The sequence below is a fragment of the Ovis canadensis genome, chromosome 1, assembly GCF_042477335.2.
Source record: "Ovis canadensis isolate MfBH-ARS-UI-01 breed Bighorn chromosome 1, ARS-UI_OviCan_v2, whole genome shotgun sequence".
Classification (NCBI taxonomy): Eukaryota; Metazoa; Chordata; class Mammalia; order Artiodactyla; family Bovidae; genus Ovis; species Ovis canadensis.
This window is the reverse complement of record NC_091245.1, coordinates 207069879-207084225: the sequence shown is the minus strand read 5'-3', so window position 1 is coordinate 207084225 and position 14347 is coordinate 207069879. Positions and strand designations below refer to the sequence as shown.

Genomic DNA, 14347 nt, shown 5'->3' with positions numbered 1-14347 from the left:
TCAAGAGAGAGGGGATATATGTATACCTCTGGCTGATTCATGTTGATGGATGGCAGAAACCAACACAGTACTGTAAAGCAATTATCTTCCAATTAAAACTAAATAAATTTTTAAAGTAAATTCATATTTTAAAAGTAAATTCATGTATCTATAATATATGTTTCTATAACATTGTATCTATATGGGTATAATATACTTATATACAAAGAGAAAACACATAATTGTGAGTGAAACTTGCTATTCAAATTCTTTATATCTCTACTAATTTTAATTTTTTTCTTTTTTGGCTTCACTGAGCAGCTTGCAGGATCTTAGTTCCCCAACCAGAAATTGAACCTGTACCCTAGGCAGTGAAAGTACAGAATCCTAACCCCTGGACTGCCAGAGAATACTCTCTGCTTCATTTTAAAACCTTTTTGTTATGTGAAATAAAGTAGACATTGAGAAAAATGCTTGAATCATATGTACATTTTAGCACAATAATAATTCAAGCTTCAGTACAATAGTCATGTAGACCAAGAAATAACATTACTAGCATGTTGGAAGTCCAACTCCCCTATCACTTTGTTATCACAGCCCCTTCTCTTATTGCCTAAGGTAATTACTCTCCAAATATAATGAGATTCACTTCCTTGTTTTCCTATGTAGCTTTGCCACCTAAACATGCATTCATATTATACATACTTTAAATCTGTTTTTGAATTTTATATGAATGGACTCATACTGTGAATGTTTCTAGTGTCTTAATCTTTTTACTAAATGTTGGAATATTTATTGAATACTGCTGCAGTCGATTTATTTCTATTTTTGGCTTAGAAGACCTTATCTCTTATTCTCGTCTGTTACATTTTTAAGTCTTACATTTTCAGGAAATATATTTAATTCTATGGCCTGCAGTTTTGCCAGAAATTAATCAGCAATAATTATTCTGTATTAACTAAAGATATATTGATTTTTTTTGTTTACCTCAGCTTTTCATCTTTCAGTTTTTATTCAGTTTTAATATGTATACTGCCACTGCTGCTAAGTCACTTGAGTCATGTCTAACTCTGTGCGACCCCATAGATGGCAGCTCATCAGGCTCCTCTGTCCCTGGGACTCTCCAGGCAAGAACACTGGAGTGGGTCGCCACTTCCTTCTCCAATGCGTGCATGCATGCTAAGTCGCTTCAGTCGTGTCGACTCTATGCGACTCCATGGACGGCAGCCCACCAGGCTCCTCTGTCCATGGGATTCTCTAGGCAAGAACACTGGAGTGGGTTGCCATTTCCTTCTCCATATTGTTAATTTCTCTAGGCTTATTGTTAAACATGCTGACCATTTGTCACATATCTTGCTAATACAATATTTTCCCATTTTTCATGTGTCTGTTTTTAATGGTGTAGTCTATCATTCCTTTTCCTTTTTGTTTTATACTTAGAAAGCTTTCCCACACCAGGATCCCATGATCCTTTCTGGGTCAGGAAGATCCCCTGGAGGAGGGCATGGCAACCCACTCCAGTATTCTTAAGAATTCCATGGACAGAGGAGCCTGGCGTGCTACACTCAGAATCAGACACGACTGAAGTGACTTAGCACACAGGCACTGCAGCATGAGCTCTGTCCCTCAGAGTAGAGAACACTCCAAAGATCTTCCTCTCTTCACGGGCATGCCAATGGTTTAAACTTGTTCTTCCAGGCAGGAAGAAGCTTAGCTATGGAGTAATCTGATCTGTCTTGAGTAGCCTCCCATGGTTTTTGCACAGACCCCCAAGGAATATTTTATAGTGATCTTGTCTCTTGTTTCCTCAGTGAAATACAAACCTTCTAAGTATTTTTAACATGCATTATCTCACTTAATGTTCCCAAAGAGCATACCAGGAAAGTACAATTACTACCTTCATTCTATAGGTGAGGGACCTGAGGTACAGAGAGGTTAAGCAATTGCCTGGTTTCACCCCAGCCTGGAAGCATCAGAGCCAGACCACACCCAGGATGTCTAATTCCTGAGTCGGTGTTTCTAATCACTATGTCCTATAGTCCTCCACGGAAGGTACAGACTTAGCTATTGCATCAACATTGCTTCTATGGGAAAGCTTGAGCTCTTCAGTATTGGGTGCACCAGGCCCAGGAGGTGAAGACCCCTACGTAGGTCCTGCTCCCTCCTCACTGGGTCCAGCAGTAGGTAGGACTTCTAAAGTCAGGATAACAGTAAAGATGGGGCTGTCAGAGGAGCACAAGGCCCTAAATGAACGCTTTATCAAACATGCTCATAGATGCCCCTCACGGAGGGAATCAGAGGGTCACCTTCCTCACTCTCAGGCTGGTGTGATGACTCCGGGTATGAAACAATAGCTGCAGGTTATGTGATGGACGCTTCCTGGGGGTCAGCCCTGAGCCAGCTCTTGACTGCGACTATGTCACTCACTGAACCTATGCAGGAGGGTGAGTGTCCTCACTTTACAGACGAGGAAACCAAGGCCTGAGACGGCCCCCACACTGGCAGCAGCAGAGCCGGTGTAGCCGAGGCTGGGCCTACTGATGACAAGCTGAGAGGGGAACTTGTCCTGAGGGCAGAACACTGGTGGTAGCTTAACTGCCCTGAGCCTCCATTTCTTCACAATCCAGAGCCTTTGGGCACATATGACTGCGGGGATTAAGTAAGAAATACACGTGGGAAGGTACTCAGTAAACAGCTTGTTTTCAAATTAACAGAGAGTAGCCACGGGGCAAGACCTACTTAATAAAGGTTAATTAAAAACAGACCTTGGAAGAGTAGTCCATACCTTTCCCCCAGCTTACATGTGGGAAAGCAGCCTTGACAGAGCTCCTGACCTGTGTGTGTGGGTGTGTGTGGGGGTCCCTAGGAGTGTTCTCCTGCAGGTGTGCAGGTCTCAGAGCGAGAAAGAACCACTAGGGGGTCCCACAGAACAAATTCCTCCTGTTACGCTGCTCTTGAGAAAAAGCCTCAGTCTAAAAGCAGAGGTAGATGCGGCGGAAGAAGAGAAGGCTCCAGTGTTGCCTTCTCCCCTCTGTTTAAATGCATGTAACATATTAACAGCAACTTCAGGGACTATCACAACTCTTTCCTGAAGCTCCTTGTCCCAGGCGTAAAATGGAGCAGATGGTATCTTACCTGTAAACATCTTACCAAGAGTAGTGGCCTGCCTGCCTCCCCACTCTCTAAGCTGCCAGCATGTGGTAGCCTTGTCCTCCCCAGGACCCCGGCTACAATAAGCTGGGCTCTCCTTAGAGGTCCACGTGCTGGCTACACGTTGGACCAGCTAGGCTTCCATGCCCCTATGATTCTTTGGTCTTACTCCTCATTGAGGAAGCTCATTAAGATCTGGGGACAGGAAAAGCCAGAAATATAGACCTAGCTTCACCCTTGGAAGTTGAAGTTACAATTCTACATGTGTAAAGGGACTTCCTGGTGGCTCAGACAGTAAAGCGTCTGTCTACAATGCCGGAGACCCGGCATTGAACCCAGGTTCAAGCCCTGGGTTGGGAAGATCCCCTGGAGAAGGAAATGGCAATCCACTCCAGTACTACTGCCTGGAAAATCCCATGGACAGAGGAGCCTGGTAGGCTGCAGTCTATGGGGTCACAAAGAGTTGGACACGACTGAGCGACCTCACTTTCACTTTTCAAGGTAAAGTGCACCATCACACCTACATCTGTTCTCCCAGCATAGGAAGTACTGTCTCATCAACTTACCTTCAACAGCATCTGGTACTTTATAAGTCTCTGACTTGGTTCTCTCAGACACTTAAAAAGAGGGAGACTGTGACCCAGTTGACGCTGGCAAACCTTGAAAAGTCAAACAGAAACAACATGGAACAAAACAACACACACACACAGAGAAGAGAAGCAGCAGCATTTAAATACAAGTGAAGTGGACTCTTCATGGACAGGACAGGGCAGCAGGGTCGACCAGTTCCGTAATGTTTCGGCGGTTCACTCACTTAGTTACAGACTGTAAAACGAGAGACAGAGGAAAGGGGCCAGGCTTGGCTAGTATTTTTAAAGGCAAGTGGGGATGCCAGGCTGTTTATTTCTTTATTGCTTGTTCTTTTATGTTGTTTTGTTTTCTCAAGGACTCACTTTATTGTTTTTTTTCTTATTTTATAACTTTTTATTGGAGTATAATTGCTTTACAATGTTGGGTTAGTTTCTGCTATACAATGAAGTCAATCAGTTATATGTATACATATATGCCTATTTATTTCTTTTAGAAAGTAAGTTCATAAGGAGGGAGACAATGGGGCAGCCTTCTGAAAAGGAGGCAGCCTGTCTTCAGGTTGAGGCTTGGGGGTGTGGGAATCTATTTAAGGGTACATGATAGGCTTATTGATATCATTCCAGGGATTCCCCCAAGTGTGACTTAATTCCATTTTTAAAACCTATCCTAAAACAAACAAACAACAACAACAAAAAACCTATCCTAGAAGAGCACTCCATTTTCTCACCAGGCTACAGCGGTTCCTTACAGGTTGTCCTATAGAGACCCAGGGCAGCACTGAAACTTCCAGTGTGTAATTTCAAAATAGGAAAGACTTTAATAAACATAAATCCCAATGCCAAATTCCTCTTCCTAGTTCATACTTTTAGATTTCTTTAAAAGTTGGATGCCTATGAACATTGTCCCGGGAAAAGAGTTTGTGGGAGACCTTAGAAATGCAGTGTTACCCCAAAGTAGGTGCAGTCTTGACATTCTTGCCAGATTGCCCTGGCACGGGGCAGGTTCTTATGGTATTTAAAATATATTTGAAGATCTTCTTTCTGGGTGAGAAAAAGTTAGAACAGGTTAACCAGTTAGCATTTTTCAATAAAAGGATATAATGACACAGTTTATTCATTCACTCAGTAGGCCTGGAGTATTTTCAATGTGTAAGGAACTGGGGATGTACAACAAATAACCTTATGTTGGAGTGAGTGTGTGACAAGGAGGTAAACAGAGGGTTATAAACAACACAGATATGAATGGAGTACTGTGAGAGAAGCTCTAGGACTCTGGTCAATAAATAACTAAATTCATGAACAGGAGTTGGATTTTCTCTTTATCCTTTCTCCTCCATTCTTTATCTGGGATACCCAGATAAATATCTCCCCCAAATGGTTTTGCAGTGAGTAATAAAATGGACAAAAATGTGCTGGTGGCTTTCTCCCCATGCGTGCATGCTAAGTCACTTCTGTCATGTCCAACGTTTTGCAATCCTATGGACTGTAGCCCACCAGGTGCCTCTGTCCCCCATGTTATTCTCCAGGCAAGAATACTGGAGCAGGTTGCCATGCCCTACTCCAGGGGATCTTCCTGACCCAGGGATCGAACCCATGTCTTTTATGTCTTCTGCATTGGCAAGTGGGTTCACCACTAGCACCAACTTTACAGTCATCATGATGCCAACCCTGTAAAGAAACCTAAGAAATAACCAAAAGATAGAAACATCCCAGAAGGAAAATATGGCAGTGGAAGTTTGAACACAAACTAAGTGGTCTGGGCAATCCCTGCCTCGAACATCACCTTCAACCTGCAGCACAAGTCTTCCAAGACATAAAAAGTGACACCACTATCTCATAGCTAGAGATCAAGAGGGATTCCAAGTGCTGTGTGAACTATATTCTCATTGTATCAAAGGCCACGAGAGATGGGCACACATTTGCCAATATCCAAGGTAGAAAGCATACCCAAGCCTGTGGAGTCAGTTTGCCAGCTTCATCCTCTCCATCAGGAGAACCCAGTCTACAGCAGCTGTGCTTGCCACAGAGCCTGGACTGCTCTGGCAGAGATGACCATGTGGCCACTACCTTGTGGATTTCTGTGTTCTCTTGGTGGATGCTGAACTGATACCTGTGCTCCTGAAGCCTTGACTTCCTGCTTCTGTGTCTGTACTTTGAGTATCACAGAACATTACATGCCTTCTAGCACTGAAGCACACTACTGACCTAAATTTACTCTTCAGTTCAAAATTCTTGCGAAAACATGGGAACTAACCAGCAGCATACAAAAGTGCCTGATCCCTTTAACTTCCTTATAGAATAAATCAGGAGGCTAAAAAATTGCTACCCCAAAACTCATATTCATACAGGGAGATGCGACGGCTTAGGAATTGGGAAGACTGTTGCTCAGGTTCAGTTCTCAGCCTTGTTAGTTACAAACAAAGCTATTTGCTTATTTGGCCTGAGGTCAGTAACTTAACCCTCCTTCACTTCAGTTTCTCATCTGTTAAGTAGGCTCAAAACTGCAGTCAACTCCTATGAGTGCTGTGAGATTAAATGAGATATATAGAACCCTCTCAACAAATGCCCAACACGTGCAGAGTACTCAACAAATGGTAGCTATCGTTAGAGTACTTTTTACTTTGTAGAGCCATTCTGTGTGCAATATGCAATATTTGATTTCATTTCCACAACAACTTTACATACTGGTATTACCAAGCTTGTTGCAAGGAGGAGGAAAGTTGAGGTCATGCTGATAGCAAGTAGCTCAACTTAGATGAGAAGTGAAGTTTTCCAAGTGGCTTCCCCGGTGGCTCAGGCAGTAAAGAATCCACCTGCAATGTGGGAGACCTGGGTTTGATCTCTGGGTCAGGAGGATCCCCTGGAGAAGGAAATGGCAAACCACTCCAGTATTCTTGCCTGGAAAATCCCATGGAAAGAGGAGCCTGGAGGCCTACAGTCCATAGGGTTGCAAAGAGTTGGACACAATTGAGCAACTAACACTAAGTTTTCTGAGTCCTACCCCAGGGCTTTTTCATTTGTACCACATGAGATCTCAGAACAAATAAAACTCAAGGTAAACACTGTTCTAAATAGAGTTTGGTCTCTAGGGCAAAATCCTCCTGGATACTACAGGCTACCCAATCTGATTAAAGCACTTGGCTAGAGCAGTATTTCAAAGCTTACATCCATGATTAGTGGAAGTCTCAAGTATTATGAGAAGAGTTCAACTGCTGTAGTAAATAGTAGGTGATGCACCTGCCTTTTTGACTAACAAATACAAGTCTTTGCACAGCAGTGATAATTCCCTCAAGGATTCTCAAACATTAAGTAGTTGTAGTTTTTAATTACTTCATTTGTCCCAGAGTAATAGCTTTGTACTTGATAAGAATTTACTACTGGTATTTTGTCCCCAATATCATAAATCATATAGAATTATATGCAGGTTTGTGGTCTGGGTATGAAAAGCTTTGTAAAACTTTAGGAGAGAAATTCTCAGAAAAGATGCCTAGTTAATAATTTCCCAACCATTTCCTATAATTTGGACAATTTTTATTTGTAATATCCATTTGTTTCCCATAGAAATTTGGTCCTTTTCTCATTCAATAATTTCAATAAATCTTTGCAATAATGATATAAGCAATTATGAAATATTACTAAATTCTGAAACTAGATTTCACATTAGTGGTTTAATTAGCATAAAGTTGTAAAATGGTATAAAACACTATAGCAATGCTATAAAAGTAATTCAAAAAGGAAATTAATCATATTGAATACAAAATAGTTTTTAAATTTTATTTATTTTTAATTGGAGGATAATTGCTTTATAATATCATATTGGTTTCTGCCATATAACAACATGAAGCAGGCATAGATATACTTATGTCCCCTGCCTGTTGAACCTCCTTCCCACATCTCACCCCATCCCACCCGTCTAGGTTGTCACAGAGCACCAGATTTGCGATCCCTGAGTCATACAGCAAATTTGCACTGGCTATCTAATTTTACATATGATAATGTATATGTTTCAATGGTACCCTCTTAGTTTATCCCAACCTCTCCTTTCCCACCTGAGTCCACAAGTCTGTTCTCTATGTCTATGTCTCCAGGCTTCCCTGCAGACATGTTCATCAGTACCATCTTTCTAGATCCCATATATATATGCATAACATACAATATTTGTCTTTCTCTTTCTGACTTACTTCACTCTGTATAATAGGCTCTAGCTTCATCCACCTTATTAGAACTCTGTCAAATGCATTCCTTTTTATGGGTAATATTCCATTGTGTATATGTAGCAAAATTTCTTTATCCATTCATCTGTCAATGGACATCTAGTCTTTTTCCATGTCTTAGCTATCGTAAATAGTGCTGCAGTGAACATTGGGGAACATATGTCTTTTTTTAATTATGGTTTCCTCAGGGTATATGTCCAGTAGTGGGACTGTTGTATCATATGGTAGTTTCATTACTAGTTTTTTAAGGAATCTCCACACTGTTCTCAAAGTGGCTGGATCAATTTGTATTCCCACCAAGAGTGCAAGAAGGTTCCCTTTACCCCCACACCCTCTCTAGCATTTAGTGTTTGTAGATTTTTTGATGATGGCAATTCTGACAAGTGTGAGGTGATACTCATTGTAGTTTTGATTTGCATTTCTCTAATAATGAGCAAGGTTGAGCATCTTTTTATGTGTTTATTAGCCATTGGTATGTCTTCTTTGGAAAAATATTTGTTCAGGTCTTCTGCCCAATTTTGATTGTGTTGTTTGTTTTTCTGGATGTCAATTGTTTCATTTGCTATTATTTTCTCCCATTCTGAGGATTATCTTTTTCACTTGGTTTATAGTTTCCTTGCTGTGCAAAATCTTTTAAGTTTAAATAGATTTCATTTGTTATTTTTTGTTTTTATTTCCATTATTCTAGGAGGTGGGTCATAGAGGATCTTACTGTGATTTATGTCAGAATGTTCTGCCTATGTTTACCTCTAAACACGTTTAGCTGTAAACCTTTTATTCTGATCTTATACCTAGGTCTTTAATCCATTTTGAGTTTATTTTTGTGTATGGCATTAGGGAGCATTCTGATTTCATTCTTTAACACATAGCTGTCCAGTTTCCCCAGAACCACTTACTGATGAGACTGTCTTTTCTTCATTGTATATTCTTGCCTCCTTTGTAAAAAAAATAAAGTGCCCATAGGTGCATGGATTTATATCTGGGCTTTCTATTATGTTCCATTAGTCCATATTTCTGTTTTTGTGCCAGTACCATACTGCCTTGATGACTGTAGCTTTGTAGTGTAGTCTGAAGTCAGGCAAGTTGATTCCTCCAGTTCCATTCTTCTTTCTCAAGATTGCCTTGGCTATTCAGGGTCTTTTGTGTTTCCATACAAATTGTGAAATTGTTTGTTCTAGTTCTGTGAAAAATACCATTGGCAATTTGATAGGGATTGCACTGAATCTAGTGCAATTTTTCACATGACCCAATTTTATACTACCTGAAAGACTGCTTTGGGCAGTATAGTCATTTTCACAATATTGATTCTTCCAGTTCAGGAACATGATATATCTATCCATCTGTTTGTGTTCTCTTTGATTTCTTTCATCAGTGTCTTTTAGTTTTATGCATACAGGTCTTTTGTCTCTTTAGGTAGGTTTATTCCTAGGTAGTTTATTCTTTTTGTTGCAGTGGTGAATGGGATTATTTCCTTAATTTCTCTTTCTGATTTTTCATTGTTGGTATATAAGAATGCAAGGAATTTCTGTGTATTAATTTTATATCCTCCAACTTTGCTATATTCATTGATTAGCTCTAGTAATTTTCTGGTGGCATCGTTAGGGTTTTCTATGTAGAGAATCATGTCATCTGCAACAGTGAGAGTTTTACTTCTTCTTTTCCAATCTGAATTCTTTTTATTTCTTTCCTTTTTTGACTGCTGTAGCTAGGACTTTCAAAACTATGTTGAATAATAGTGGCAAGAGTGGGCACCCTTGTCTTTTTTCCGATCTTAGAGGAAATGTTTTCAGTTTTTCATCATTGAGAATAATGTTTGCTATGGGTTTGTCATATATGGCCTTTATTATGTTGAGGTATATGAGTTTGGGTGAACTCCAGGAGTTGGTGATGGACAGGGAGGCCTGGTGTGCTGAGGTCCATGGGGTCACAAAGAGTTGGACATGACTGAGTGACTGAACTGAACTGATATTACTTCTATGCCTATCTTCTGGAGAGATTTTTTTTTTTATCATAAATGGGTATTGAATTTTGTCAAAGCTTTCTCTGCATCTATTGAGATGATTATATGATTTTTATCTTTCATTTTGTTAATATGGTGTATCACATTGATTGATTCACATGTACTGAAGAATCGTTGCATCCCTGGGATAAAGCCCTCTTGATCATAATGTGTGACCTTTTTAATGTATTGTTGGATTCTATTTGGTAGAATTTTGTTAAGTTTTACATCCATGTTCATCAGTGATATTGGTCTATAATTTTCTTTTTTGTGGCATCTTTGTCTGGTTTTGGTATCTGGGTGATGGTGACCTTGTAGAATGAGTTTGGGAGTTTTCCTTCCTCTGCAATTTTCTGGAAGGTTGAGCAGGATAGGTGTTAGCTCTTCTCTAAACTTTTGGTAGAATCTGCCTGTGAAGACATCTGGCCCCAAGCTTTTGTTTGTTGGAAGATTTTGAACTGCAGTTTCGATTTCCATGCTTGTGATTGGTCTATTCATATTTTCTATTTCTTCCTGGTTCAATTTTGGAAGGTTATATTTTCTAAGAATTTTCTCATTTCTTCAAGGTTTTCCATTTTATTGGCATATAGTTGCTCATGATAGCCTCTTATGATCCTTTATATTTCTGTATTGTCTGTTTAACTTCTTTTTCATTTCTAATTTGATTGATTTGGGTCTTCTCCCTTTTTTTCTTGATGAGTCTGGCTAATGGTTTGTCAATTTTATCTTCTCAAAGAACCAGCTTTTAGTTTTATTGAGCTTTGCTACTGTCTCCTTCATTTCTTTTTCATTTATTTCTGATTTGATCTTTATGATTTCTTTCTTTCTGCTAACTTTTGGGTTTTTTGTTCTTTTTCTAGTTGCTTTAGGTGTAAAGTTAGGTTGTTATTCCATATTTTTCTTATTTCTTGAGGTAGGCTTGTAATGCTATAAATTTACTTCTTGGCATTGTTTTTAGCATATCCCATAGATTTTGAGTTGCTGTGTTTTCACTGTCATTTATTTCTGGGTATATTTTGATTTCTTCAGTGATCTGTTGATTATTCAGAAGCATATTGCTTAGCCTCATGTGTTTATGTTTTTTGTAGTTTTTTTCCCCCTGTAGTTGATAGGCAATCTTATAGCATTGTGATCAGAAACAGTGCTTGAAATGATTTCTTTTAATTTACTGAGGCTTCATTTGTGATTCAAATTGTGATCTATTCTGCAGAAAGTTCCATGTGCATTTGGGGAGAAAGTGAAATCTCTGTTTTTGGATGAAATTCCCTGTAGCTATCAATTAGGTCCAACTGGTCCAATGTATTGTCTAAAGCTTGTGTTTCCTTAATAAAATTTTATGTCTGGATAATTTGTCCATTGGTTTGAGTGGGGTAATGTTCCCCACTATTATTGTATTACTGTCAATTTCCTTTTTAATAGTTAGCATTTGTCTTATGTATTAAGATGCTCCTCTGTTGAGTGCATATATATTTATAATTATTATATCTTCTTGGATTTGGTCCCTTGATCATTATGTAGTGTCCTTCCTAGCCTCTTGTAACAGTCTTAAAGTCTATTTTACCTGATGTGAGTATTGATTTCCATGCTTTCCATTGATTTCCTGCTTTCTCTTGATTTCCATTTGCACAGAATATCTTTTACCAGTCCCTCACTTTCAGGCTGTGCGTGTTCCTAGGTTTGAGGTGAGTCTCTTGTAGACAGCATATATAGGGGTCTTGTTTTTGTATCCATTCAGCCAATCTGTGTCTTTTGGTTGGAACATTTAGTCTATTTACATATAAGGTAATTATTGATATGTATGATCCTATTACCATTTACTTTATTGTTTTGGGATTTGTTTTTGTAGGTCTTTTCTTTCTCTTGTGTTTCCTGTCTAGAGAAGAACTTTTAGCATTTGTTGTAAAGCTGGTTTTGTGGTGCTGAATTCTCTTAACTTTTGCTTGTCTGTAAAATTTCTGATTTCTCTTTCAAATCTGAATGAGATCTTCACTGGATAGAACAATCTTGGCTAAAGTTTTTTCTGTTTCATCACTTTAAGTATATCCTGCCACTCCCTTTTGGCCTGCAGAATTTTCTGTTGAAAGATCAGCTGTTAGCCTTATGGGAGTCCCTTTGTATGGTATTTGTTGCTTTTCCTTGCTGCTTTTAAGATTTGTTCTTTGTGTTTAATTTTCATTAGTTTGATTAATATGTGTCTTGGTGTTTTTTTCCTTGGGTTTATCCTATATGGGACTGTCTGAGATTCCTGGATTTGGGTACCTATTTCCTTTCCCATGTTAGGGAAGTCCTTGACTATTGTTGTTTTTCAGTTGCTAAGTCACGTTCTGCTCTTTGCAACCCCATGAGCTTGCATCATGCCAGTCTTCCCTATCCTTCACTATCTTCTGGAGTTTTCCCAAACTCATATCCACTGAGTCAGTGATGCCATCCAACCATCTCATCTTCTGTTGCCCTCTTCTGCTCCTGCCCTCAACCTATAATCTCCTCAAATATTTTCTCATACCATTTCTTTTTGTCGTCTTCTTCTAGGGCCCCTATAATTTTAATGTTGGTACACTTAATGTTGTCACAGTGGTTGCTGAGAGTGTCCTTATTTCTTTTGTTTTTTCTTTATTCTGCTCTGCTTCAGCTATTTCCACTATTCTATCTCCCAGCTCACTTGTCTGTTTTTCTGCCTCAGATAGTTTTCTATTTGTTCTTTCTAGTGTATTTTAAATCTCAGTTATTGTGTTGTTTATTGCTGATTGTCTATTCTTTAATTCCTCTAGGTCCTGGTTAAGTATTTCTCACATCTTCTCTATCCATGCTTCCAGTCTATTTATATGTGCCTCCATTTTGTTTCCAAGATTTTGGATTGTCTTTACTATCATTACTCTGAATTCTTTTACAAGTAGACGGCTTATTTCCTCTTCATTTGTTTGGTCTTAAGGGTTTTTTTGTTTTGTTTTTGTTTTTTTTTTTTTAACCATATTCCTCCATCTGCTGCATTTTTCTCTGTATTTTCATTTTGTTTAATTCACTGTGTTTGGGTTCTCCTTTCTGCAGGCTGGAGTATTGTAGTTCCTTTTAATTGTGGAGTCTGCCCCCTGTGAGTGAGGCTGGATCAGTGTTTTGTAAAGGTTTCCTTGTTGGGAGGACTTGTGCCTGTGTTCCGGTGGATGGAACTGGATCTTGTCTCTCTGAGGGGTACTGCCGGAGTCCAGCAGTGTGTTTTGGGGTGTCTATGGGCTTGGTATAGCTTTGGGCAGCCTTTCTGCTAATAGGCAGGGCTGTGTTTCATTTTGCTAGTGATTTGGCATGAGATGTCTGGCACTGGAGCTTTCTGGCCTTTGGGTGAGGTTTGGTCTTAGTGTTGAGATGGAGGCCTTTGGGAGAGCTCTTGTCAATTAATGTCCTATGGGGTTGGGAGTTCTCTGGTGGTCCAAAGTCCTGTACTCAGATCTCCCACTTCAGGGGTTCAGGCCTGATCCCTTACTGTGGCACCAAGATTTCACAGGCCTCATAGCACAGAAGATAAAAGCCCAACTCAATAGCCAAGGTGAAACCAACACTCAATAGCCAAGAACACCCAAAGAAACTCACACACTTACGAAGGGAAAAGACGAGAGAAAACAGAGGAAAAAGAGGATAAAAAAGGAGTGAAAAAAGAAGAGCACAATCACAACTAGGGTAAAAATGAATTTGTTTAAAATTAAAACATTTTAAAAAATGGAAAAAGTAGGTTATAAAAAATAAAAATTTAAGGGATAATTTTTTAAAAAAGAACATGAAATAATATGAAAAAGAAAAGAAAAAAGGGTGAAAGGTGAAAGGGTGAAAAGGAAAGGAGGAAAATGTATATAGAGTGGCAATTCCACCTCCACCTCCCTAGGAGTTCTTCCAAAACTCGACTGTTCTCTGTATCTGTTGTGGGGACAGCACAAACTCTAATCTAGCCCTATACCTGTGTGTGCTTGCCTCCAGTGTCCACAGTGGCCAGAGCTAGGGCTTCTTCTTTTGTGTGAACACTCATTGTCCTTTTATATATTCCATAGGACTTCCCTGGTGGCTCAGTGGTAAGGAATCTGCCTGCCAATGCAGGAGACGTGGGTTCGATCCCTGGGTCGACAAGATCCCATGGAGGAGGAAATAGCTACCCACTCAGTATTCCTGCCTGGGAAATCCTATGGACAGAGGAGTCTGGTGGGCTACAGTCCATGGGGTCACAAAGAATTGGACATGACTTAGCAACCAAACAACAACAAGACTCAGAGTTTACCTAGTTGATCGTGTGGATTTAGTCTGCAGCTTGTATAGCTGGTGGAAAGGTTTTCAATCCTCTTCCTTAGCCACTCTGCCCCTGGAGATCAACTGTGGTTTTATCTCCACCTCTACATATGGGTCATCCACTGGAGTTTGCTCCTGAGGCTGCCCTG

At 39.7% G+C, this 14347-nt stretch overlaps 1 protein-coding gene across 1 annotated transcript in view; it reads right to left on the bottom strand.

Annotated features, from left to right (window-relative positions):
* Positions 1-14347, bottom strand: part of MCF2L2 (MCF.2 cell line derived transforming sequence-like 2) — a 280069-nt gene that overhangs the window by 54311 nt on the left and 211411 nt on the right. Inside the window, exons 19-20 of the mRNA XM_069594515.1 lie at positions 4668-4760; positions 3696-3788 (exon numbers count right to left, since the gene is read on the bottom strand). Coding sequence (XP_069450616.1) covers positions 3696-3788; positions 4668-4760 — 186 coding nt within the window. The remainder of the gene's footprint in view (positions 1-3695; positions 3789-4667; positions 4761-14347) is intronic.